This window comes from Leucopleurus acutus (genome assembly GCF_964270905.1).
Source record: "Leucopleurus acutus genome assembly, chromosome: 11".
Taxonomy (NCBI): Eukaryota; Metazoa; Chordata; class Mammalia; order Artiodactyla; family Delphinidae; genus Leucopleurus; species Leucopleurus acutus.
Window position 1 is genome coordinate 46,317,244 of NC_139152.1, and position 26,027 is coordinate 46,343,270.

Genomic DNA, 26,027 nt, shown 5'->3' on the forward strand with positions numbered 1-26,027 from the left:
GGTAGGGGCAGGCCAGGCACAGCAGAAAGAGGGTAGGAAGAGCTGGAAATTGGGGGCATCTGACACAGAGGGAAGGGGAGAGATGGGGTCAATGACTCCTGCAGCCACTTCCTCTTGCTTTGCTTGACTCAGGCTCACCCACAGGTAAGCCCTCTGAGACACCATGGGCAGAAACCTCTGCTTTGCAGTTCTGTGGTCCAGACCCCAGGGGGTAGAGGGCTGTCACTCAGGATAGAGAGGGAGCTGGGGAGAGCCCGGGACAGATGGGCTTGAATATGACTCAAGACCTAGGGTGACGAGGAGCATCTAAAAGTCTCATTGGCCCCCTCCCCACCACAGGTGCCCTAAGTTTCTAGGAAGAGCCTGGCACCCATCACCACTCTCCATTGCCACGTGTCAGCAGCGATGAGATCCAAAACCAAATGGAAGTTAGCAGTGATGTGGTCCTGACGACAGCTTCTGCTCTCCAGCAGTGGCGAGGGGAGAGAGCTGAGGGACCAGCTTCTCTGTCTTCTGGTGTAGAGGCAGGGTCCCCAGAGTAAGAAGTTGGGAAGTGCTCTGAATCTCTCCACTCCCCAGAGCAGCCCCTTCCCTGGGAAGCTGGTCAGCGCCAAGCCTGCTGCTGTCCAGTGGCTCAGCACTGCCACATGGTGGACACTGGTGGTACTGAGCCCTAGCCCACAAGGCACCACCTCTCCCCCTGTGCCAGATCTAGCAGTCTCTCTTGAGAGCCCCCACTGGCTGAATAGTGGGGAGACTAATAAATTGGAATAGGGGCACATTTCCAAATCACACTCACTTCCTCCCAGCTTCTTGAAGAGACTTGAGCACAAGGAGAAAGGCTGGCATGAGGCCTTGGTTAGGCCATTTAAAGCCAGCGAGCAGTGTGGTAAGGAGGGCTGGGGCTGGGACTAAGGTTGCTGTACTGGTCATGCTTTGTTCTTAAAAGTCCATAAACCTGGGCTTCCTGGTGGCACGGTGGTTGAGAATCCGCCTGCCAGTGCAGGGGACACGGGTTCAATCCCTGGTCCGGGAAGATGCCACATGCCGCCGAGCAACTAAGCCCGTGCGCCACAACTACGAAGCCCGCGTGCCTAGAGCCCGTGCTTGGCGACAAGAGAAGCCACTGCAATGGGAAGCCCGTGCACTGCAATGAAGAGTAGCCTCCTCACGCAGCAATGAAGACCTAATGCAGCCAAAAATAAATTAATTAACTAAAAAGAAAAAGTCCATAAACCTTCCATTTCCCACCACCATGAACAGAGGCTGGCAGCACTTCTAGGATATCCCAAATCTGGGCAGTTCTTACAGTGCCCTGAAAGAGAACCAGCAGCTGGGGACAGGCCCTTCCAACTCCCATGCCCCTCTGCCATCCTTGATGGACTCTGCCCTGCTGTAAGATTGCATCACCACTACCCCCACCTCTCTAGGTTTCCCCAGACATCACAGTAACATGCTACTCCCCCCCACACACCAATGCTCCAGCCCTCGTCCACACTGTGCTCCAGTCCAACTGGACTCTGGGCGGTCAGCACAGGCAAGGTCAGGGGGTGACTTCTATGCCCCGTGGCACTGCCACCTTGGCCTGGGCAAGAGGACTCCGTTCCTCCTACCCCCAGCCTCTCACCACTGTCCCAGCCCCATTGCTAGAAATAAAAAGACCAGAGTTCACCTTCCAGCCCAGAGAAATAACCACTGGGATTCCCAGCTGCCTCATGGAAACTGCTGCAGCAGGGGTGGATGGGCAAGCTAGACAGACTGTAGGTATGGGGGAAACTGCCCTTCCCACCTTGCTCGTATGGAGTTCCCTCCCCCGAGTCCCAGACCTTGGGGACTGAGCATGTGAAATCATCCTCCTTCTTGCATCATGCGTGTCCACATAGCCCCCCCACCCCCATACCCCTGCCTCAAGCTCCGTGACCAGGGCCAGATGGTGAAACCTGAGCTCCAGGGGGGAACCTCCACCCCCTGCAGGGACCTGATGGGCAGCACAGTTGGCCAATCCTGGGGCTCAGAGGGTAGGTCTGCCTGCTGACCACTAGGTGAGGGAGCCCTAGGCTGCTGGCTCTAGAGAGGCCCCAGTCAGTAGCCAGACATGAGCTGTGAGGGTCAAACTGGCAGACTACACTGAACACAGCTACCCATCGGACCGTCCACTGTCTGCCTTCCTGAGTCCCAGGCAACAGAAGACAGGTGGCTCTACCCTTGGCCAAGGGTAGGTGTGGCACTGCTGTCTGCTGCCGCCGTGCCCTCATTGGCCTCCACGCAACCAGACTCAACAGAAGGAGCTACAGCCATCCGAGGCTCCCGACCTGACCCAGGGCCATTCACCAGGAGCATGGGACTCTCTGATGTCCAGCTCCAGCTGGTGCTGCTGTGGGCACTGGTGTGGGCACAGAGGGCAGGGTCTGTGTGTCCCTCCTGTGGAGGCCCCACACTGGCACCCCAAGCAGAACGAGCTCTGGTCCTTGAGCTAGCCAAGCAGCAGATCCTCGAAGGGCTACACCTGACCGGTCGTCCCATAATAACTCATCCTCTACCCCAGGCAGCGCTGACCAGAGCCCTCCGGAGACTGCAGCGGGGAAGTGTGGTTCCAGCGAATGGGGAGCAAGTCATCAGCTTTGCTGCCATCACAGGTGGGTGAGGGAGAGACAGGCAGAGACAGGCGGGGAAAGGGAGAAGGGAGGGGAGAATGACAGCGACAGCAGAAGCAGAGGGAGCGTGGCACAGGAGGAAGAGGAAGAGTTGGAGCAGGACTGGCCTCGGAGTCCCTGCTTCCTCTAAAGGTGGGAGCTGGGGGAGCAGCTGGCAGGGCTTGCGGGAGCGTCAGGGGACAGCACATCTCCGATTGCAGTCCTCAATCCCTTCTCCATCTTCCCGGCAGACTCCTCCGCCTCCACCTGCAGCTCCACGCTCACCTTCTACCTGTCCACGCCTCGGTCCCACCACCTGTACCACGCTCGCCTCTGGCTGCACGTGCTCCCCACCCTTCCCGGCACTCTTTCCTTGAAGATTTTCCGATGGGGCCCTAGGAGGAGACGCCGAGGGTCCCACGTCCTCCTGGCTGAGCACCAACTGACGGCCCCGGGCTGGCACGCCCTGACTCTGCCCTCTAGTGGCTTGAGGCATGAGGAGTCTGGTGTCTTGAAACTCCAACTGGACTGCAGACCGCTAGAAGGCAACAGCACAGCTGCCCCCCAAACTCAGCAGCTCCTGGACACAGCGGGAGAGCAGCGGCCCTTCCTGGAGCTGAAGACCCGGCCCAAAGAGCCTGGAGCAGGCCGGGCCAGGAGGAGGACCCCCAGCTGTGAGCCTGAGACCCCCTTATGCTGTAGGCGAGACCATTATGTAGACTTCCAGGAACTGGGATGGCGGGACTGGATCCTGCAGCCTGAGGGGTACCAGCTGAATTACTGCAGTGGGCAGTGTCCCCCGCACCTGGCTGGCAGCCCAGGCATTGCTGCCTCCTTCCATTCTGCTGTCTTCAGCCTCCTCAAGGCCAACAACCCTTGGCCCTTGGGTACTTCCTGTTGTGTCCCTACTGCCCGAAGGCCTCTCTCTCTCCTCTACCTTGACCGTGATGGCAACGTGGTCAAGACAGATGTGCCAGATATGGTGGTAGAGGCCTGTGGCTGCAGCTAGCGAGAGGACCTGGGGGTTTGGAGTGAAGAGATCAAACTAGGGGTTCCTAGGCAAAGGGCATCTGTGTCTGGAGGCATCAGATTCCTGACCCATACCTTCATCCAGTGGGTCACCTGGCAATATGAATGGGTTGACCCCTCTGGGACCCAAATGGGCACTTTCTTGTCCAGACTCTGGCACATCCCAGGCTGGCTGATGTGTGGGGAGATGGGGAAAGTGTGTCCTCTAAAGGAGTCTCCCCAGAAAGTATGATTTCCTACCCTAAGGCATCTGAGAAGATGGCAGAGGTGAGGGAGGGAGGGTGGGAAGGAGAAGGCAGAGAAAAATCACTTAGTCTCTCCAGAGGAAAGTCCTCAAGTGAGGGAAGGAAGAAGCAGACCAAGGGCCCACTGGGCTTGGGATTGGGGGAAACAGGCTGGCCAAGTGTAAGGGCTGTGGAAGTGCTTGAAGGGAGGCTCAAGAGGGAGCTGGGAAAGGGGCTGACGGGAGGTGTTTGGGAGAGCCCCGGAAATGGGAGTCCAGAGAGAGGAGTGCTGAGCCTGAAAAGTTCTCTGGTTTTTCTTGGGGGGGGCAGGACCCATCAGGGAGGCAAATGTTTATACTTTCCTAATAAAAATGAGGAAAAAAAAATCAACAAGTGTGAGTCATAAAGAAGGGCTGGGATGATGGTCCAGAGCAATTGTTCTCAGAGTGTGGCCTGGGAACCTCCAGGAGGTCTCTGAGCCCCTTTCATGTAGTCAAAACTATTTTCATAATAAAACTAAGATGTTATATGCCCTTTTAATTTTCAATATCTCCACAGCCTACGGTGGAGTTTTCCAGAGACTGTAGGACATGAGATTACATCACATTCCTGACATCTTTGTTAATGGGATGTGTGCTTGTGTATTCTTGTGTTACAAACTTCTTTTTCAGTTTTAATTTCTAATATGGTAAATTGATATAAATCACATAAACAAAAGCTCAGTAATTTTTCAGAATGTAAAGGGACATTGAAGCCAAATTGTTTGAGAATTGCTGATCTAGAGTCCTGGGTGGGGAGGAGAAAGCAATGCGCTCTAAAGAGCTCCCCTGTGACTTCCCTGGTGGCGCAGTGGTTAAGAATCCACCTGCCAATGCAGGGGACACGGGTTTGATACCGTGGGGTCCGGGAAGATCCCACATGCCGCAGAGCAGCTAAGCCCATGCGCCACAACTACTGATCCTGTGCTCTAGAGCCCGCGTGCCACAACTACTGAGCCCGTGTGCCACAACTACTGAGCCCGTGTGCTACAACTACTGAAGCCTGCGCTTTTAGAGCATGTGTTCCGCAACAAGAGAAGCCACTGCAATGAGAAGCCCGCGCACTGCAACGAAGAGTAGCCCCTGCTTGCTGCAACTAGAGAAAGCCTGAGAGCAGCAATAAAGACACAACACAGCCAAAAATAAATTAAAAAAAAAGAGCTCCCTGGAAGGGGCATGTGTAAGGTCTCTTCTCCAGTTATCATTGATCTTGCCTGACCCTCTGGGTATAACTGTCTGGGTCAAAGTCATGTGGGGGAGGGAGGCTAAAATAGGGCTCCTTATCTGTCCTCCCACAGTTAATACATATATTTGTCAGGCCTCAGACCTCTTCCTAGCTTCACCTTTCCCCTTGACCCTCACACTGAACAGTTAACTGACTGACCCTCCAGACCCAAGGAGGCGTGGTTCTTGGAAGCAGAGCTAGGATGTGGGAGGGCTATCTGAGGGGTGACAGAAAAAGAAGGGGCTCCTTTCCCCCACCATGCCTTCTCCCCTTTCTCATAAAGAAAGTTCAGAGAGATTAAAATAGCTGCCCCTTCCCCTGCATCTGGTAACCATGGCAACACAAGTCCAAAGGGACAGGGCACTCCCCTATCAGACACTACCACTCTGCAGTAGCAGCCTCTGCCGGTGTGCCCCTCTGTTTCTTTGGGCTTATGCAACCCCTGCATGGGCTCCCAGCTGGGCTTTGGTGGGGGGACCTAAGCCTCCTACTCCTTCACTTCCCCAGTCTCCCCTGCCTCCAGTCAGACTCGAAGAAGGTGTCATGTGCCAGAAAGACCAGCAGAGGGAGCAGACAGCCTTGAAGAGCAGAAAGAGAGAGTGCCGCGTAGAGGTGCAGAGGTGGCCCCAGTCTCCAGAACTCCGAGATGAAGGAAAGTAGGAGTTCTCCGGGAACAGTGCTTCAGTCTCAGGGCTCCTTAGCACCTTTGTGAACACAGGCCCTGCGCTGTACCCAGAGCCTCAGCCGCTGCTCCTCCCTTTTATGCTCCATGGACCCCTCACCTTCCGCCCAGGGCTCCCAACCCAACTTTATCCCAATCCTGTTTCCACCCCAAATCTGTCCCAACCCCTTCATGTTCTATCCAAAGGGTGAGGCCGGCAGAAAAACTACAGGGTAGTTATGGAATGCTCAGTTAGCACCAACTAAAGTCGACGACCCTACTTCCAATATTATTTTTCTCGGGTGAGTTTTTTCGTCACCCCTCCGCCCCCCAATATATTTCTCAATTTGTTTTTTCTGGCTCTGATTCAGGGCCTCTTCGTAGGCAGCCGATCCAGGGATCCACGCCGGGATTTACTGCCCACTACCAGCAGCATGTTCAGCGCGGGGGGGGGGGTGTTAGGCAGTATAGGGTGCCTCAAGGGAGGGGGAGGATCCTGGGGGTCCTGGGGGTGCAATAAGCCCGGCACCCCCTCTCTTGCTTCCAGCTACCCCGCCTCATCCTCCGGAACGGCAAGAGGGAGGGAAATAGGAGGGAGGTGAGGGGCGAGCGGGAAGAGCGGCGGCGCGCCAGCGGCTAGAGAAAAAGTTTTTGCAAAAGGGAAAAAAAGTTTGCGCTTCTCGCGGGTGGTCCCGGCTCGCGGCCCGGCGGGCTGGGCCGGCTGGAGGGCTGGGGGCCAGGTTGGGGGGTGGGGGTGGCCCTGAGGCTGCGCTGCTGTAGCCCTGTCCGCCCCCCCCTCCCCACCGCACACCCCCCAGCCCAGACTCCAGCCCTGGACCGCGCATCCCGAGCCCTGCGCCCAGACGGAGGTGAGAAGGGGGGCAGGAGGGGGACCACCTGGGAGCGGTGGGGGAAGGGACCTGAGGGGATGCTCTACTTGCAAGGGACACTGCCCAGCCAAGGCGGGAGACCTAGGGCATAGAGGCAAAATAAGAGTGGGAGAGCCTGGGATAAGATATTAGAAAGTTTGGAGAGTTTTTTCAAATGTATCTCCCTTTCTCTGTATTTTTTTTCTTCTGACAGTCTGTGTGTCTCTGTCTCAGGCAACCGTGGATCTCTTTGTTTGTCTCCGCCTCTCCCACATGTTAGGAACATCTCACTTTAATGAGGTTGGGATGAAGAGGTTGGAAGGACGGTTAGCTGGAGGTCTGCGTGGTAGAGAGGGGACTCCAGGTGTGATTGTGAGCGCAGGGCAGGAAGACATCAGTGTTTCTGAAAGGAGGGAACAGCTACGGAGAGTCTCCTAGATAGGGTGTGTGAGGTGACAAAACCACTGGGGGGCGGCTGGGCTTAAAGCTCTGACCTGTCTTGTGACAGATGTGCTTGCTGGTGCATGTATTTGGGGGAAAAAGAATTGTCTTCTGTAGTAGGAAGGGGGCTGGTGGAGTCAGTCTCTAGTTTAGGCCCTAGAAAGTCTCCCCAAGGAATCTGGACTCCTGGGTCCCAATGGCTGTGGGCAGGGTGCTAAGGAGGAGCTGAGGAGACCTTGTCTTGACCCTCTGACCTCAGGACCACCAGGGCAGCTGGGGCCAGCCACAGGGAGACCCCTACTGGGATGGGGCGGGACCACTGGCCACTGCCTGCCTGTGCATCACCGTTGGCCCCCCTCCCGAACGGGAGCTGGGGACCGAGGCCCCTCCTCTGGCTCAGACCACCCTGCCTGCCCTTGCTCCCCGCTCTGAAGCCTCTTTCAGGCCCCATGACCCCGAAACAATCCGTCCTGGGCAGCTAGCTTTGGGGACAGGATTAGGGAAAGGGGATCCTATAGACACTGGGGACTGAAGGTTTTAGGGCGCTGGAGAACTGCGGTCTTCGTAGGATAGGTCTTTACGGTCCAATAGAGGGAGAAGGCAGCGCAGTTTCCCGGGGGGGAGTTGTAAGGGCCGGAATAAGGGTGGGTTTTCCTTGGGGGGCGGGGTCCAGAGACACCCCCCTATTATCTCCCAGGCATCCCCTGCCAGGCAGCACAGACCCCGCCTTTGACGTCACTAGGGGGTTCCCGGGGGTCTGGAGGGGTTAACCCTTGGGAAGCTAGCTGGGATACCCGGGAACCTAAGGTGTCCTGGCCCCTCCCCCTCCCCGACACACCTTATTTTATTTACCCTAGTCACTTTCTCTCCCTGTAGTTTCTGGATTCTTCTTTTTCACCCCACCAAGGGGACTCCCACTCTCCAACAGTGCCCCCCCCCCACGGGCGCCAATGCCAGCTCTCTGGATGCACTGAGGGGACGAGGGAAGAATGTGTCCCGCCTCTCAGTCCACCCTCCCTCCACTCCGCTGCAGCTCGCTCGACTGGGCTCCCGGGTCGGGCGGGGGAAGCGGAGCCGTCTGCAGCCAGAGCCTGCGGCGGCGACTTGGGTGGGCCGAGGAGGCACGGGGGCGGGGAAGGCGGGACCGGGAGAAGGGGGGCGGGGCCGACTCCTGGGAGTTGGGGAGCGGGGGTGCGAGGGGGGACTCTGGAAAATTGGGAGACACAGAGGATGATTCAGGGCTCCAGCAAGGGAACCCTGGAGCTCCCTGCCCCATCCTGCGCTCTCATCCACACCCCAGAAAAACTTAATTTTCTGAAGCTGGAAAAGTTGGCGAAATCTTCCTTTCACTAATGTGAAGGGGAGACGTGGGTGGGCTGTGGCACGCGTGGGTGAGGAGGGATGTCGCCCAATTTCCATCTCGGCCTCCCCTATGGCTGGGCACTGGGGCAGGAAGATGTCTGAGTAGGCATGTTTGGGGGAGTCTCTTTAGTTTTGGGGGGGTCGTTTGCTAGCCCCCGCCTCCTTCCCCTGGGTGAGTCATAGAGGAAAGAGGCGGGAGAAGTGTCCCCCCATCCAGCTGCCAGCCAGCTGTGCCCCCCCCCCCAAAGTAGTGCCAAGGTCGAGTTGGGAGGTCTTGGTTGCAGGATCCGGATCTCCGCTGGTAAAGGAGGAGTTAGGAAGAGTACAGCCCAGGCTGCGGGGCTCGGGCTGGGTCATGGGGTCCGGGTTCCGCTCCCCATCTTACCCCCGCCCTCACCCTAAATCCCAGCATCCTGGGATCACCCACCGCGCCGGCCGGCCCGCTCCCTGTCGCTCTCCACCCTACCCCGCCCCACCCCACCCTCAGTCCTGGGAGACCGGAAAACCCGGGGTGGAGTGAAAACTGGAGTTTGAGGAGAAAAGCGGACAGCGGCACCCTCTTCTCCCTCACTACTCCTCTCCAATGGATGACTTGTGTGTGTGTGTGTCTGTGTGTCTGTGTGTCTGTGTATTCTCCCAAAGTTTTCCCTCACAGCCCCTTTCCTGTTCCCGCAAAACAGACCAAAAGAGTTAGGCGGGCGCCCAGATTCAAACCACCCCTGAATAACACCAGCTTCCATCCTTTGTACCCAACAGACCCTGGAGGCTCTCCTTAGAAACTTTATCCCCTTCCACCCAGTTTTCTGCCTTAGAAAGGAAAGGACAGATCTTCTGGGCTCCCTCCTGGCCCCGTCAGCCTCTCTGGGCTGTGGCGAGGGCTCCCTCTGCTGGACACTGGAGAGGTTGTAGACGGGCTGTCCCTAGGCAGCGAGCAACAAATGAAGAAAGGGAGAGGGGCTCAGGCTGAGCAGCCAGCCCAGTGCCTGAGGTCAGTCACTCCTCCTCCTGAGTTCCCCCATCCCACCCCCTCAAAGCTGGCCCATGGTCAGAACAAGATGAAACAGAGGGCCCATGGTATAAAACACACACACACACACACACACACCACCCAGGCAAAGCTCCCACCTGGTTGCCACAAAGATCCCCAAGACTGCCTCTACCTCTATGGGACTTCTCTCCTTACCCTCCCCTGGCTGAGTGAAGCTCATTTCAACTTGATTTCCCATGGCAGATGTCTTGGAGGTGCTCTGCCCAGGGTTCGGCACCTGACTTAGTTACCTGACCTTCCATATTTCTCTCCTGCCTTTATAACTTGCAGATCTCCCTTCCCCTCCTGCAGTGTCCCCACACTCTCCTCTGAGACACCATGTTCAACTCGATGACCCCACCGCCAGTCAGTAGCTATGGCGAGCCCTGCTGTCTCCGGCCCCTCCCCAGTCAGGGGGCCCCCAGCATGGGGACAGAAGGTCAGTGCATACACCGATCCCCGGACCTTGATGACTGGCAGATCTCTCACCCAGTCCCAGGGATCCCTCGTCTATTGCCGGCCCCATGCCAGTTTCCCATATACAAAAAGATCTGAGGCCCCATGTCATTGGTGCTTGGAATATGGGATCGGGCCTTACCTGGGGTTTCAAGGTGAGACCTTATGTGTCCTCCATTCCCAACCCCCATTCCAGCTGTATCTCTTTTCTAGGACTGCCTGGTCTGCCCTTCTGCCACCAGGCCACCCTCATGTCCGGCCCCCACAGTTACGGGCCAGCCAGAGAGACCAGCAGCTGCACGGAGGGTGAGGCTTCGGGCAACATCTCTTTCCTTTCTGCCTCTTTGGGACTTGTCCTGAGGGAGAAAGTTGGAGGGCAGGGCATCTACTTTGGAAGAGGAAATGCTTGGAGATGGGATCAAGGAATCAGAGCATGATCAAGAGGTCACAGATGGGGTCAACAGGGCAGTCTGGTGTCATTTCTTCTGGCTGAGAGTCAGGACCCATGGGCTGCATGCATGGGGGACATGCTCCTTTACCGTATCTATCTCCCCTGTTTCCTGCCCCAGCCCCACTGTTTCCTCCTCCCCGGAGTGCAGTCAAATTGACCAAGAAGCGGGCTCTCTCCATCTCACCTCTGTCAGACGCCAGCCTGGACCTGCAGACAGTTATCCGCACCTCACCCAGCTCCCTCGTGGCCTTCATCAACTCACGCTGTGCATCTCCGGGGGGCTCCTATGGTCACCTCTCCATCGGCACCATGAGGTGCAGACAGCCTCGGGCTAAGAGGCCCCTAAAGGCCCTACCAAACCCCATTAAAAGCCTCAAGCCCTCCAAACCACCTGACCCTATTTGAATCCTTATCACTTCAAAGGCGTGGAAGCCCTGCTCAGTACTTCCCTGGGACTGCCTCAACCACTTCCCATACCGTCTTCCAGAAACCCTCCAAAGAGCTCAAGCACTCCTGAGGCTTTCTGAGATGATAGTCATAAGTAACTGCCTCTCCTCCTCCTCCTCAGCCCATCTCTGGGATTCTCACCCCAGATGAATCACCAAAAAGGGACCTCGCCTTCCTTCGGGGTCCAGCCCTGTGGTCCCCATGAGCCCACCCAGGGTGGGATGATGCCACATCCTCAGTCCCGGGGACCCCTCTCAACTTGCCAGGTGAGAGTCCTCATATTGTCACCTGATTTCCCTCAGTTCCTGGTGGGCGGGTGGTAGACTTTTTAGAGGAAAGGTGAATGAAGAACAGAGGATGTAAAAGTTTTCAGTGCCAAAAAAATTAAGGGGTATGGGTGCCGGGATTCGCTCCTTGGGGTTGAATCAGTCTCTTCCAAATGAGATCCCACCTTTCACCCATCCCACTCACCAGTGCAGTCTAAGGAGGAAGTCTCTTCCAAACCCAGGGGTTCCAGATGCTTGGGTGGGGGCACTCAGGGCAGGAAGACCTGGCTGGGCTCTCCCTTCTTCCTGCTCACTTCTCCCCTCACCATCCTCACCTCTGCCCTCGGGGAAGCTGAAGTCTGAGCTGGATGCGCTGCTTAGCAAGCGCCCAGAGGAGCCCTTGGAAGGCGATATGTGCAGCCCCAACTCCACGGGCACACAGGTAAGGGGGAGCAGGGAGCTTCACCTCTGCAACCTGAGCGAAACAAAAGCTGTCACCCAGGTGACACTAGGATTTTCTCTCCTACCCTAGGATCCCCTGCTGGGGATGCTGGATGGGCGGGAAGACCTGGAGAGAGAGGAGAAGCCTGAGCACGATTCTGTGTATGAGACTGACTGCCGCTGGGATGGCTGCAGTCAGGAATTTGACTCCCAGGAGCAGCTGGTGCATGTGAGCCACAGGGGGTAACAGGAGTGCTGGCTGGAGCCTGTAGGACGTTCTGGGTGGGACATGGTGGAATCAGGCTAAGGGCAGGAGGTCAGAGGTTGGGTGCCCAGTGGGTAGGCAGAAATTCAGGGGGTGTAGCTTTGTTTTAGAAACTTGGAAGAACGGAGCTGTGGGCTATGATGTTCTTCCTGCCTCTTCTTCCCCCATGATGGGAAGCCATGGAGGGATATGGTGGGGTGGGGAGGTCCAGGGAAGGTCTGTTGTGGATCTCAGGGGCATAGGGAACCACAGAGAACCTCTGCATCTTCTCCCTCAGCACATCAACAGCGAGCACATCCACGGAGAGCGGAAGGAGTTTGTGTGCCACTGGGGGGGCTGCTCCAGGGAGCTGAGGCCCTTCAAAGCCCAGTACATGCTGGTGGTGCACATGCGCAGACACACAGGCGAGAAGCCACATAAGTGCACGGTGAGGCACCCCCTCCCCAAGCTCAGGGCTCCTTTCTAAATCGGGGCTCCCCACCAAGGCAGGGCCCAGTCTGACTTTTGCCTCCATAGGTCCCTTCCTCCATAAACAAATATTCAAAAATTGTATTTTATGACTAGGTTGGTATGAAGATGAACATATTGATATTATATATTAGAACACTTTCTTGCACCTAAAAGCTAATTTTTCCCCTTGTTTTTAAAAGAAATTAAAACATTTTTGTGGGCCCCTAGAAGTACAGTGGGCCCTAGGCACCGGGTCTGGAACTCTGCCTAATGGGGAAGCCCTGCACTGAGGACGCACACTCCCCGGATGACCCCTCCTAAGACAGTCTGGGCTCCCCATGCAGGAGACGTGCCCTGGTTCGACCAGGGGCTGCTCGCTGCCTCAGCTCCATGTCCCTGCAGGCCGAGTTCCTCCAGCTACTTCTGTTCCCCCAGCTCTTGCCTGCCCTTGTCCCTGAATTTTGGGAATTCTGAGGCCCCAGTGCTCTCCCATCCTGAGTTATATTCTCTGATGTATGTCCCTTTTGAGATTCAGGGTTCCACTAATCTCCATGTCCTTCTGTCTGAGAGCGATCCTTTGACCCCCATGTCCCCTAGTTTGAGGGGTGCCGGAAGTCATACTCACGCCTGGAAAATCTGAAGACACATCTGCGGTCACACACGGGTGAGAAGCCATACATGTGTGAACACGAGGGCTGCAGTAAAGCCTTCAGCAACGCCAGTGACCGAGCCAAGCACCAGAATCGGACCCACTCCAATGAGGTGAATGCCCCACTCAGGAGACCCTCCCCACTTAAAGAAGCCACCTACTGGGGAGGTTCCCCCATAAGAAATCCCTTAGCCCAGCACCCACTCCACAGAGGTGAGTTCCCCCTACCCCCAACCCATATAATTCACCTGAAGAAGGTCTTTCTGAAACCAAGAATTTCCACTTACCACCCCTCCTCTAACCAGCCAAAGGGCTAAACTAAAATAGACACATTCTAACTAGAAGAGACCCCCTGGTCCCTTCAGCCCCTGAATTTATGAGGCCTCACAGACCTGGGCTCACCCCCTCATCTTTCCCAGCCCTGCGCTGTCAGTTTTCCTCATCTTCCCCTTGATTCTTTCATCCTTGACTCCAAGGGCCCTACTCTCCTATTTCCTTGGGTGCTATGCATTCTCCCTGACCCCCCTCGTCCTCACTTACCACCACTTTTTCCCATTTCTTCTGAATTCTCCCGCTTTGATCCTTTTGCCTGCTGTCTTCACTCTCCATTCAACAGAAGCCCTATGTGTGTAAGCTCCCTGGCTGCACCAAACGTTACACAGATCCCAGCTCACTCCGGAAACATGTCAAGACAGTGCACGGTCCTGACGCCCACGTGACCAAGCGGCACCGAGGAGATGGCCCCCTGCCCCGGGCACCGGCTCTTTCCACAGTGGAGCCCAAGAGGGAGCGGGACGGAGGCCCCATCAGGGAGGAGAGCAGACTGGCTGTGCCGGAGGGTGCCATGGTGAGGCAACCCCCTGCCTCTATACCCCCACCTGCCCTGCCGACATCTTTCTAGTCCCCTCCCAACTGTGCAAATCTCTCTTCTGTGGCTGGTCCCCCAGTCTCTTATCCAAGTTTTGCTCCTTGGGCTACCTCAACTCTAGGGATTTTAGTGTAATTAACTACTTCATGGGTTCAACAAACTCATATATAGGAATTAGTATATTATTTTAGGCCTTGTGCCTGTATAATTTCACGTACTCCTCACAACAACTTCATGAGAAAGGAACTTACTCTCCCCATTTTCAGATAAGGAAACTCAGGCATAGAGAAATTGTTCAAGGTCATAGAGCCCAAATTTGAGTCAAGGTAGTCTAGGCTCTTCTCATCACCTTTTGCCCTCGTCTTTCACTTGCTCAGCCCTCTCTATACCCTCAAGCAGTCACTGGGACACAGGCTTTAGCCACTCACCAAGTTCAGGGAACTGTGGGGAAGGGGGATGGGTGCCACCCTCAGCCCTCATCTTCCCCACAGAAGCCACAGCCAAGCCCTGGGGCCCAGTCGTCCTGCAGCAGTGACCACTCCCCAGCAGGCAGCGCAGCCAACACAGACAGTGGTGTGGAAATGACTGGAAATGCAGGGGGCAGCACTGAGGACCTGTCTAGCTTGGACGAGGGGCCTTGCATTGCTGGCACTGGTCTGTCTACTCTTCGCCGCCTTGAGAACCTTAGGCTGGACCAACTACACCAATTCCGACCAGTAGGGCCCCGGGGCCTCAAACTGCCCAGCTTGACCCACACCGGTGAGAGATGGGTGTTGGGGGTGGTTGCTAGGCTGGGACCTGGACCTTCCCTGGGGTTGGAAGGAGGACTTCACCCTTCAGGGCTGCTATACAGCTCCTTTGTACAATTAGAAAAACGTCCTCCTTCCTCAAGATGCTTTCCTTCCATCTATCAGAAAATTGTTGTGACATACAAAGTCTACGATGCAAATGCTGTCCCCTATGATTGTGCAGTGTACAACCTGTAGGACTGTTCACAGCGACCCTGAATCCCTGGTGACCCAGAAGCAGAAAGGGCATGGGTGAAGGAGGAGACAAAACTGAGTGGTTAGAGTTAAGGAGCCTTCCTTGGGATTCCAGGACAAGGCTATCCCTTGGGGGAGGCAGGGTGAGACTCAGAGGGCTCCCTGGCCCCCCTGCCTTTTCTACCTATCACTTGCAGGCACTCCTGGGTCTCGCCGTCTGGGCCCCCCAGTATCTCTTGACCGCCGCAGCAGCAGCTCCAGCAGCGTCAGCTCAGCCTATACTGTCAGCCGCCGCTCCTCCCTGGCTTCCCCTTTCCCCCCTGGTTCCCCACCAGAGAACGGGGCATCCTCTCTGCCTGGCCTCACGCCTGCCCAGCACTACCTGCTCCGGGCAAGATATGCTTCAGCCAGGGGAGGTGGTACCCCACCCACTGCAGCACCCAGCCTGGATCGGATGGGGGGTCTTCCTGCACCTCCCTGGAGAAGCCGAGCTGAGTATCCAGGATACAGTCCCAATGTAGGGGTCACCCGGAGGGCTAGTGACCCGGCCCGGGCTGCAGACCGCCCTGCGCCAGCCAGAGTCCAGCGGTTCAAGAGCTTGGGTTGTGTCCACACACCCCCCACAGTGGCAGGAGGAGGACGGAACTTTGATCCCCAACTCCCAACCTCTGTCTACTCACCACAGCCCCCCAGCATCACTGAGAATGTCACCATGGATACCCGAGGGCTACGGGAGGAGCCAGAGGTTGGGACCTCCATGATGGGCAGTGGTCTGAACCCCTATATGGACTTCCCACCTGCTGATACTCTGGGATATGGGGGACCTGAGGGGGCAGCAGCTGAGCCTTATGGAGCTAGAGGTCCAGGCTCCCTGCCTCTTGGGCCTGGTCCGCCTACCAACTACGGCCCCAACCCCTGTCCCCAGCAGGTCTCCTATCCTGAACCCACCCCAGAAACATGGGGTGAGTTCCCTTCCCACTCTGGGCTGTACCCAGGCCCCAAGCCTCCAGCTGCAGCCTACGGCCAGTGTCCTCGTCTCGAACATTATGGACAAGTGCAGGTGAAGCCGGAACAGGGGTGTCCAGTGGGTTCTGACTCCACAGGACTGGCACCCTGCCTCAATGCCCACCCCGGTGAGGGGCCTCCACGCTCACAGCCTCTATTCTCCCACTTCCCCCAGCCTCCCCCTCCCCAGTATCCCCAGTCAGGCACCTATACCCAGCCACCTCCTGATTATCTTCCTTCAGAACCCAGGCCCAGCCTGGATTTTGCGTCCCCTACTCATTCTACAGGACAGCTCAAGGCGCAGCTTGTGTGTAATTATGTTCAGTCTCAACAGGAGCTGCTGTGGGAGGGAGGGGGCAGGGGAGATCCCCCAGTCCAGGACCCTCTCTACCAGAGTCCCAAGTTTCTGGGGGGTTCCCAGGTTAGCCTGAGCCCTGCCAAGGCACAAGTGGCCACATATGGACCTGGCTTTGTACCTAACTTGCCCAATCACAAGTCAGGCTCCTATCCTACCCTTTCACCATGCCATGAAAATTTTGCAGTAGGGGCAAACAAGGCTTCCCAGAGGGCAGCAGCACCACCCCGACTTCTGCCCCCACTGCCCACTTGCTATGGGCCCCTCAAGGCAGGGGGCACCAACCCCAGCTGTGGCCATCCTGAGGTGGGCAGGCTGGGAGGGGGCCCAGCCTTGTACCCTCCTCCTGAGGGGCAGGTGTGTAACCCTCTGGACTCTCTTGATCTCGACAACACTCAGCTGGACTTTGTGGCTATTCTGGATGAGCCCCAGGGGCTGAGTCCTCCCCCCTCCCACGATCAGAGGGACAGCTCTGAACATACCCCACCTCCTTCTGGGACCCCCAACATGGCTGTGGGCAACATGAGTGTCTTACTGGGATCCCTGCCTGGGGAGACCCAGTTCCTCAACTCTAGTGCTTAAGGAGTGGGGAAGTACAGATCCACATTTCCTAAGGGGTTTCCATCCCCACAAAGGAGTCAGGAGGAGGAGCCATAGCCCCTGGAATACCCCAGGGATGGGAGGTATGGGCTGGGGCTGTACACAGTCTAACCATATTTGGGGAGGAATTTGATAATGACACTGTTTCCTGATAATAAAGGAACTGCATCAGAAAGAGCCCTACTTTATATGTTATCTTGGGGGAGGGGTAATGACAGGGAACTAGAGAAGCAGGGTTTAATCCATCCACTTCCCTCTTTAGAGAAGCTTCCTCACCCTTTCCCAACCCCTCAGGTCAGACTCACAAAGATGGAGACAGTCATCTGGTAGACACAGGATTTAAAGGGATATCCTCAAAGCAGAACAACCCCCACCAAAGGCTATCCAACAGAAATCACCGGAAACACATTTTCTCTTCTACCTTGCCCCAGTCAGCGGAAGAGGCTGGTGTAGCCAGTGAGCATCAGCTGGACGAGCTGCCCAGGGTAGAGGGCATGGGCCGCTGGGTCAGATGTCTCCTGCTCCGGTCGAAATAGGGTTGGTCCAAACACAATTCCCAGGTTGTGGGAGGTCATGCGGTTCTTGTCTGAGTGTGCTATCACCCTGTGGGCAAAGGCCAAGAGACAGGGCCATAGGGCAGCAGCCTTGCCACTGCAAACAAATCTAACCCTTCAGAGGTTTGAGGAAGAGTTCACTTTGGGATCCCTCCATGCCGTGGCTGAAGAAAATCAAGGAGAGAGCCTCCAGGGGGACGGAGATGAAACCAATGGAGAAGCCTTCAGGATACAACTTGAAGATACAACCTAGGATACACCCACCTCTTCCCAACTTCAGAGACTGCCCCTAGAGTCCTCTCTGCTCACAATTTGGGAGGCTTTAATTCAAATGGCTATGCTCTCTCAGAGGTCACTGCCCAGGTCCAACTCCACCAAATAAGTCATCCCTACTGTCCCAGTGAAAGACAAAGAAGCAGAGGGAAGGGAGAGGGTGAGATTTTCCTTATTTCTCTCACAGCATCCCTGGGCTTGTCTTGGTCCCCAGTTCCCCATTTGATGCTGACTGAGCAAAAAGGCTTTGACTCTGGTAATATGTGCTCTGCACAGAGGTTGCTTATTTCCTCCATCACCCACTAAACTTAGGTGTTTCCCTACCTTCACCCCATCTGAACACAGAGTCCCAGCTGCAGGCCCCATCCCACCCTCTCCCAACATGAACAAAGATGTTCAGTCTTCCTGACCTGCATAAATGCTCCAGGAGGTACTGTAGAGTGTCATGGTTGGGCTTCGGCATTGAGCTTATTAATTCTTGTATTTGAGAGAGGCGCTGTTCTGATTCAGAGAGTGCTAGAGAGAGAGTGATGGGAAGGGCATGGGAGTGAGGTTAGGGAAGGTGCTAGGGCAGGGTGGGTAAACTCACTACTCTTTCCCATGCTCGGTGAAGACATCATTAATCTATCACAGCTTTCTTTTTTGCTGAGCCCAACTGCAACCTTAGAATTCTTTTAAACTCAGCCCTCGAAACACTCAGCAAAACAACAACTGGAGTTGGCACATTAGTTGAAAGTTATTTTCCATCTCTGTGCTCAGGATGGGACAGAAGAGTATAAGGGAACCTCTACTCTATTCTTTATCACTCATGCTCCCCCCACTTCCCCTCCACCCCATATCAAGGGTATTGCCCAAGGCTCCCATCCTTTACCAAGGGCAGCACGAAAATGGGGCAGCAGCAGTGGGGGCACCAGAGGCTGGGGTAGCTCCCTGAGAAAAAGCTTCAGGGCTCCAGTGATCACATGAATGTCATCCCACTCAGCACTGTCCAAATCTAATCGGCCTTCTGGAAGGAGAAGGAGGTACAGAGGGGCTCAGAAATGGCCAGAAGGACCCAGAAACTGAGAGATCAGGAGTTTGGGAAAAGATTCAGTTAAGGCAGACCACAGGAATGCCTAAGGGGTCCACAGTGGGGCAAGACGGCAGAAATCAGGATGGGGACAACCCCCCAGAAGCAGGACACGGGGGAATCCACGGGGAGCAGGGATGATGTGGGTGACTTTTAAGGGTCTGAAGGGCCCCCATGTAAGTACCTTGTCCTGGCTGTTCTGGGAACACGTATCTCCCATCGGAGGTGATCGCCCGCTCTGCAACATGTATAAGAAGAGATCAAGCACTAAGACATGTAGCTCAAGACAGAAGACGTCCCTTTTCTGCCAGCTCCCTCACTCAGAACCACCTGTGATTCTGATACATGAAGTTCTTAGTACCACACCTGCCCAGAGCCACCTCACCTCTGTCCACCAAGAAGCGAAGTTTCTGGACCACTGCCAAGTTCCCGCTCACCCGGTAAATGCCATCCACATTTAGACCTAGGAGATAAGGCAGGGAGCAGATAAGGATTCTTGCTCTAAAGTGTGTGCTGGTGAGGGATCTGAGGGTAGAGTGAAAAAAGGGCAGAAGGAAGACTAGGATGGGGGAGGTGGGGAGTTCTGGGCCTTGGCCTGTTAGAAGGGGAGATTCTGGGGTCTCTGGGAAAGTGACCTCTCTTATCCACAGCAGCAACGCAGAGCCGCACAAAGCTGGGCACAGTGTCCCCTTCCCGCTGGCACAGTGATTCCAACTGGCAGCCGAACACCTGGTCTGGGGAGGCACAGAGTGAGGTGGGAAGCCAGTGACAGCGTCACCCATGAAAGCTCTTTCTAGCACGGGTCTTCACCCCAAAGTTGGGCTGGCTCTCCTGCCTGCCTGTTCCAGGTCTGGGCAAGGAAGTATACCCCCTCCCCCCAACAATCAGCTGCAGGGGGGAAAAGCAGTGGTCTCAGAAGTCTGCTGATCTAGTTCTGGGAAGCTCTACTCTGAGCCTCGCTGAAGTTTTCTCATCCATGAAATGGGCTGATGCCGAGATCCGGAATGTAAATAAAAGTGCTTGCAAAAACACTAAAGCAGGCACGAAGAAGGGCGTTAGGTGGCCCAGCCCATCTCACCTCGGAGCAGACCCCGCTCCTGCAGGGTTTGCAAGGGCGGTCTCTTTGCGATAAGCCGCTTTAGTTTGTTTCGTACCCGGTTCTGCTCAGCTCCTTCCAGACACCGACCTGCGGAAGCAAGTGGAATCTGAGCATGAGAGCAGCCGCGACTGTGGCTCCGAGGAGCAGGGAGAAGCCCCCAGACCCCGCCCACCAGGCCTGCCCCTTAACTGGAGCTCCGACGGCTGCTGATCCGCAGCAGTGGCTTGGACACCGGCTCGGACTCCACTTCTTCGTCCTCCCCCGCGCTCAGTTCGCCCAGCTCCGCAGGTCCCGAACCGGACAGACGCAGCTCCAGGGGGTTCTCTCGATCCTATATCAGCACAGCAAGATGGGCCGAATCAGAGGTTGGAAGAGAGCTAGGAGAGAAATCTGCACCCCCCTTGTCAGCTGCTGGGGTCCCACACATCCCAGGCCCACCCCAGGGCTCTACCTGCCACCTTGTCCCTCACCACCCCACATCCTACAGTTCCTTCTCCACTCCTTCTGCCCGCCCAAGCCTCTCCCGGGACACTGTCCCGCCACCTCCCACCCATCTCACCAGGCGCTCGATGACCGCCCGCAGTGCACAGTGCCAAGCGCGTAGCTCGGCCTCGTGGTCTGACTGCAGCAGGAACTCGTGGCCAGGGACCGTGCGGATCTGAGGGGCCCGCGGGGAAAGGGCTTGAGTTAGCGGGAAGGAGCATAAAGAGCAGGGAGGCCCAGCGGGAGACCCGTGAGGGAAACTGGGGGCGCACCCTCGGGCCGGGCGGGGCTTCGGGGATGAGCGGGAGAGCGCTCACGTGTAGGACGTTGCGGCGGCTGGACAGCTGGCGGCCATGGGCCAGGGCGGCCCCGCGCAGGTCGACGCTGCTTTCGGGTCGGCTACCCGCTGGTCCCTGGCGATCCGGGGAGAAACTGAGGCCACGGCGCTGTTCCCCTCACGGCCTCCCTCTCACCCGGTGGACTGCGAGGACACGGGAGGCTGCGCTCCTTCCTCTCGACGTGCCCTCCCCCTCCCCCCCCCCCTCGGTAGGCCTGAGGCCTGTAGAAGTTGTGCCGGAACCCCTCGTGCCCCGCGCCGCTCCCCTCCCTCACACTCACCCAGACGGTGCAGGGGGCGGTCGGCGGTGGCTCTCGGTAGAACACCAGGCTGTTACCCGCTAGTACTACCCAAGATGGGCCCCAGTTCTTCCTGCAGGGGCGGCGGGGTCAGTGATAATAGTGCAGAGGTCATTTACATTCGCGTCCGCGAGGGCCCAACACTTGGCGCTACCCGCGGAATCCGACAGTCCCCGCCCCTGCTGTGTTCCCAGTTCTCACCGGAGCTTGCGGCCGCCCTGGGCGATCTTCGTCATGTTGAGCATGCCCGACCTTTCCACCTCCTGGCAAGAGGAAGGAAAGGTATCAATAAGCCCCCCAGAGCCCCCCACAGTCACCATGGCTTTCCCCAGGGGATCTCCCAGGAGTGAGGTCCTTTAAAGTTGAGCGGGCGGTGCTCGGTAAGAGAAGATACCCAGAGAACGCTCAGAAAGAGGAAGACTTTTCTGAAGGGGCAAGAACTGGGGGCTGGGCAGGGAGGATCTTCGCGTTCACAAGGAAACGGGAGACTTACATGGGGGTCGTCCAGGACCTGCGGCAGCGGCCGAGGGGACTGCAGAGCCGAAGGCTGGTCTGAGGGGTCGAGCTGGGAGGCGAGTCTGCAGAGGGAGGGTGAACCCTGGGGGAGGGGATTGGAGAAACAGGTGGAGGAAACTTTAACTTCGGAGTCCCTGGCTGTAGGGGGAAGAGGGGTGCGGATGTGGGGGTGTGAGTCAGGGGGTGTGGTGGGGTACTGAAGAAGAATGTCTTGCATAAAAGACAAAGTCTAAAACGATGGCTTTTCCTGCATGTGATCAGGAGGGCGGGGGCGGGGGGGGGGGAATCTCACCTGGGAGTCGAAAAGTCCTGGCGTCCCTGTGCCAGATTCTGAGTCCTTTGCCTGAGGTTGCAGGACACCGTTGTCCTTATTCATGGTCTGTGGCCCCTCCATGGAGCCAGGGTTCTGGGGAGAGGGAAAGGCAAAACTCCATCCAGATGCCACCTCAATCGGCTCTCGACACCCTTCTTAACAATTTTTTGATTTGTCTGATCTTCTGAGAGTCCCAGTGAGAAAACATACTACTTTGGGGATCAGTAGGGGAAAGAAGGAGATTGAAGGGACAAGGGACCAGCAGGAGGGAAGGTCTCACCATCTCTCGGGTGCGAGTGTGGCGTGGAGGCTTCCAGGATTTGCAGCCAGTCAGCGAATTTATGTAGAAGCAGCGTCCAAAGTTGGGGTCCAAGTGCTGCTCCCAGGCGTCCAGCCTCTGCAGCGGGGGACATGCAGGGCTTGTGGGTGGGGACCGGGGACAGCGGCGAAGGTCCACCAGGTTGCAGTACACAGGGGGCTCTGACATGAAGGTCTGGGGTCTTGCCTGCAAGGAAAGGGGGAAGAAAGAGGTAGTTATTCTACCTGTGCCCCTCCCCGATCTTCTCTCTCCTAACCATGTCCTCCTCTCTCCCCCACCATTTTCTCACCACCACCTCCTGGCTGGGGTGACCCAGGTACTGAGGAAGAAACCCTAGTCTCCTGCAGCTGTTTTTTTTCTGTTTTTTTTTTTTTTTTTTGACTCCCTCCCTCACAGTCTTTGCTTTTCTCCTCACTTCCTGTTGCCAACTTCCCTCCTCCCCCACCCCACCCCCACCAGAGGACCTCAGGAAAGGGGAACAGGCTTTCCGTGTGTATGGAGGGAGGGGTCGAGAGGAGCGTCCCACCCTCACATCCTCCAGAGTAAAAGGAGACAGAGAGGGGTCAGAGGCCCCTGCTAGCGGAGTGTGAGAGAGGAGGGGCCATTTTTCACCCACTAGTAAGTAAGAGAGAGGGGAGGGGCTGAATCTTCAGGAAGATCAAGGGAGTTCCATCTCTAGAGGAAACTTGCTGGTGACCTGAGCTAGCAAGACAGGACACAGCAAAAAACCCTGCCCTGGGCCAGGAGTCAAGAGGCTGAGAGACAAAAGCAAAGCTAAGCTGGCCTTTCAGTCCCTCTATCATTTTGCAGGTTCCACGTACCCTCAGGATCTTTGCTACTTGCTGTCCCTCAGCTAGGATTCCTTCTCATCTCCTCATTTGTTTCAGGGCTGTCTCTCCTTATGCAGATTCAACTAAATGTCATTTCCTCAGAGATGCATTCCTAGACCACTGCATTCATCCTCCACCACATTTAGCTTCTTGGTAGTGCTTTTTAGTACCAAGGACTATCTTATTTATGTGTTCATTATCCCCATGGGAATCCCTTGAGGGCAGAGATTCTGTCTGTCCTGTTTGCTAATGTGCCTAGAACTAAGCCCAGCAGTAAATGTCTGTTGACTGACTGCTCAGAAGAAGCACTATGACTCACCAAGTTCGCATCGGCGTCTGTCAGCAAGTCTTCCTGGGAAAGGGATCTTCTACTTGGTCCTTCCTGGAAGGGCTTCAGGGGGCTTGGCCTCAAGTTGCTAACACTGATACTTCTACACATTTTAGGGGGAAGAGGAGGAGGCTGCTCAGATGTAGCCTGGGCTCTGCCTGGGGTTTCCTGACACAGGTGCATCTCCTCCAGGGAGCCAGGAAGTAACTTTGGCCCTGGAAACAGAAAAATGGGAAGAGTTGGGGGGCAGGGTCCCCCCCCATGGGTCTTGGCTGGGTCCCTGATCTTGGGGGCTCACAGGGAAGACAAGAGCAGGTAGAAAATTACATGAGATGTAGAAGGCTTGAGACTAGGAAGGAGAGGCAATAGGGACACCATGGTGGGGATGAGGGGTAGGAGTAGAGGATTAGCAAAAGCTTCGGGGAAGGGGATCTTTCCAATAATTCCCAGAAGCCAGGGAGGTAGGAAGGTGACGGGGGAGGACTTACTCACCAGGAGTCCAGAGGGATTGGCTGGGGGTGATGGTTGTTGGGCTCTGGGAAGGGCTGAATTCCTCTGTCATGTAGGCAGCTGGGATGAAGATGGGGCGAGAGGTGGAGGGTGTTCCCAGGCGCCTTACCAACCACCAGTCTGAGTTGGTCTTTTGAAGCAGTAGGAACCTGTCCCCTTCAGCCAGAGACACCTGCCGGCCATCTGTCCCAGTGTAAGTGAAGGCGTGCAGGGCACAGAGCTGGGATCCCTGAGAAGGGCTCCGGGTCCCCAGCCCTAGGTTTCCCCAGGTACTTGGCCACCACCCGCTCGATAGCACTGTCGTCGGTACTGTCACCTATGGGAAAAAGGGGTGAGGGAGATCCAGAAAAGGATAGGAGTGGCTGCTTGCAGGCAGAGAGACATGGTTCTAAGAGCAGTGTGGGGTAGAGGGGAAGAATAGAAAGCCTGGGGTAAGAGGAGAGGGTAAGGCAGAGGGCCTGAGTGGGGGTCAGTAAGAGGTTTTGGGGGCTGAGAAGTCCTGGCTGATGTGACTAATGAGGAAGTATGTAAGTAAGGTGAGAGAGGATGTGGTCAGCAGGGCTTCGAGACCAGCAAGGCAGGAAATCAGAGGAGGGGGTCTAGCTGGGTGATTTTCCTCCAAGTACCTTCTGGGGCCAATCAGAAGATCCAGGGACAAGAGGAGCTGGTCCTGGGTGGTGGTGGGACTCTTGAGCTGGACACAAGAAGATGAGGAGAAAGAATCAGGTCTGAGACAGAACACAGGCAAAGAGACAGGAGTTAATGAATGACAAAGATACAAAAATGTGTGATTCTTTATTAAATTTACACAAGCACCAATGTTTCTATTGCCAATCACCTCAGACCTAAAACTGCATACTTCCTGTGCAGATTCAGAAAAACACAAAGACAGAGAAACAGAGTGCCAGAGAAATACTAAGACCAAGTTGGAGAGAAAGAGAAAGTGGCTGGGAGAAACACAGAGGGGTTCAGAGTTTGAGGAAGAGGTGAAAATACCATCCTCTCAATTTAGGATGTGTTTTGGGGAGCTGAGCAGCCTTGATATGATCCTCTGTACATAAGCCTCTTGGGTGGGACCATACTTTAGTGTGTGGGTTCATTCATTCATGCTCTTAGCAAGGATCGGCTGAGCACCTCCTGCGTAAAAAGAACAGTGTCAGCTACTGGAGATAAGAGAAGGGAAGGAGATAGACATAGCCCTTGCCTTCTTGAAGCTTAAAGACAGATCTTAACTGATGACATAATAAATTTATTAATTACAATTGAATCAGGGACTATGGACAAGTAGTACAGGATGCTTTGACAGCTTATGGGGGTGAATGGGGGACTAATGTTAGCTTCTCCCTGGTGGAAGGTGGGAACTGACCTCCGCTGTCGGTTGCCAGAGCTTTAAACCCCACGCCTGTGCTTCCTCCTTACCTGACCACGCCTCTTTCCCCCTTCTCTCAGTCTCTCCACTGTGAGATGTGAGGATTTCTGTCTGGCTTTGGAGATGTTGGGTAGGGAGTGCCCCACCCCCTTGGTGACATCAGAGAGCCAGCTCTCTTCCCGACACATGATTTGAGGCCTTGAGGCCCGGGCTGCCAGTATTGGGATTCTGTCTCGGTGATGTCTTCCTTAGTTTGCTCTGTTTTCAACTTGTGGAGAACCTTACCTCTCAACTCTCCCTTTCCACTTCCAAAATAGTGACCAACTTTATTCATTTATCCATTCATCTGGTGGTTGTTAAGTGCTCAAATCTCATCCTCTTCTGCCTTCTCTGCCATCTCTCCTGCACTTTATCCTTTTCCTCTTTATTGGCTCCTTACCGTTAGCTTTTAAACATATCCAAGTCTCTCCCATCTTTAGACGAACTTCCTTTTACTGTACTCTCCACCCTATCTCTGTCTTCCTTCTTACAGTCAAACTTCATGAGAAAGTTGCCTAAATGGGGGTCTCCATTTCCTTTCCCCTCACTCCCTCACCTTTGCAAGCTCACTCCTCATAGGGCCACCCCTAACTTTGCAGGGACACTCTGCAGTCCTTATGTTGCTTGACATCTCAGCAACAGCCAACACAGTTGACCTTTTCAGCAGTTCCTTCTCTGTTGCATAAGGAAGGACTTTGCTTGCTTCTTAAACTCCAGAGGTCTGTCTGAGATCCTGTACCCTTTGCATTCTATACACCATAGGTGATCTTATTCTCTCCCCAGCTCAAATGACCTCCATACGTTGCTGGCACCATATCTCTGGTCCAGATCTTTCTCTGGAGCTCCAGTCTAATCCACTGTCCACTGAAAAACTCCATTTGGGTTTTTCATAGGTACTACAAACATAGTATGTTCTGAACTGAACTTGTCAGCTTCCCCCCCAA

The 26,027-nt window shown here is 55.6% G+C and overlaps 3 protein-coding genes across 5 annotated transcripts; 2 read left to right on the top strand and 1 right to left on the bottom strand.

Annotated features, from left to right (window-relative positions):
- The first annotated feature begins 2,132 nt into the window (after positions 1-2,132).
- INHBE (inhibin subunit beta E) lies at positions 2,133-3,873 on the top strand. The gene is made up of 2 exons (XM_082849963.1): positions 2,133-2,636; positions 2,885-3,873. The coding sequence occupies exons 1-2, from the start codon at positions 2,339-2,341 to the stop codon at positions 3,640-3,642; spliced, it is 1,056 nt and encodes a 351-aa protein (XP_082706089.1). The 5' UTR covers positions 2,133-2,338; the 3' UTR covers positions 3,643-3,873.
- A 5,975-nt stretch (positions 3,874-9,848) lies between these two features.
- GLI1 (GLI family zinc finger 1) lies at positions 9,849-16,727 on the top strand (the record flags this gene model as incomplete). Of its 3 annotated transcripts, none has more annotated exons than XM_082850338.1 (11): positions 9,849-9,948; positions 10,179-10,271; positions 10,535-10,730; positions 10,985-11,129; positions 11,482-11,571; positions 11,662-11,799; positions 12,113-12,262; positions 12,883-13,047; positions 13,551-13,781; positions 14,294-14,561; positions 14,983-16,727. In XM_082850338.1, the coding sequence occupies 11 exons, from the start codon at positions 9,849-9,851 to the stop codon at positions 16,725-16,727; spliced, it is 3,321 nt and encodes a 1,106-aa protein (XP_082706464.1). The 3 variants fall into 3 exon arrangements, with proteins under 3 accessions (XP_082706464.1, XP_082706465.1, XP_082706466.1); XM_082850339.1 differs by having other exon boundaries at positions 14,297-14,561; XM_082850340.1 differs by lacking the exon at positions 10,179-10,271 and having other exon boundaries at positions 10,565-10,730.
- A 351-nt stretch (positions 16,728-17,078) lies between these two features.
- ARHGAP9 (Rho GTPase activating protein 9) lies at positions 17,079-22,568 on the bottom strand. Its single transcript, XM_082850295.1, has 16 exons — positions 22,297-22,568; positions 21,969-22,193; positions 21,668-21,781; positions 21,353-21,457; positions 21,061-21,122; positions 20,842-20,932; positions 20,496-20,636; positions 20,300-20,398; positions 19,930-20,071; positions 19,720-19,827; positions 19,277-19,375; positions 19,027-19,104; positions 18,826-18,879; positions 18,444-18,578; positions 17,983-18,088; positions 17,079-17,348 (listed from the first exon to the last, which is right to left on the bottom strand). Exons 2-16 carry the CDS (start codon positions 22,173-22,175, stop codon positions 17,177-17,179), a joined length of 1,713 nt encoding a protein of 570 aa, XP_082706421.1. The 5' UTR covers positions 22,176-22,193; positions 22,297-22,568; the 3' UTR covers positions 17,079-17,176.
- Between the last annotated feature and the right edge of the window lie 3,459 nt (positions 22,569-26,027).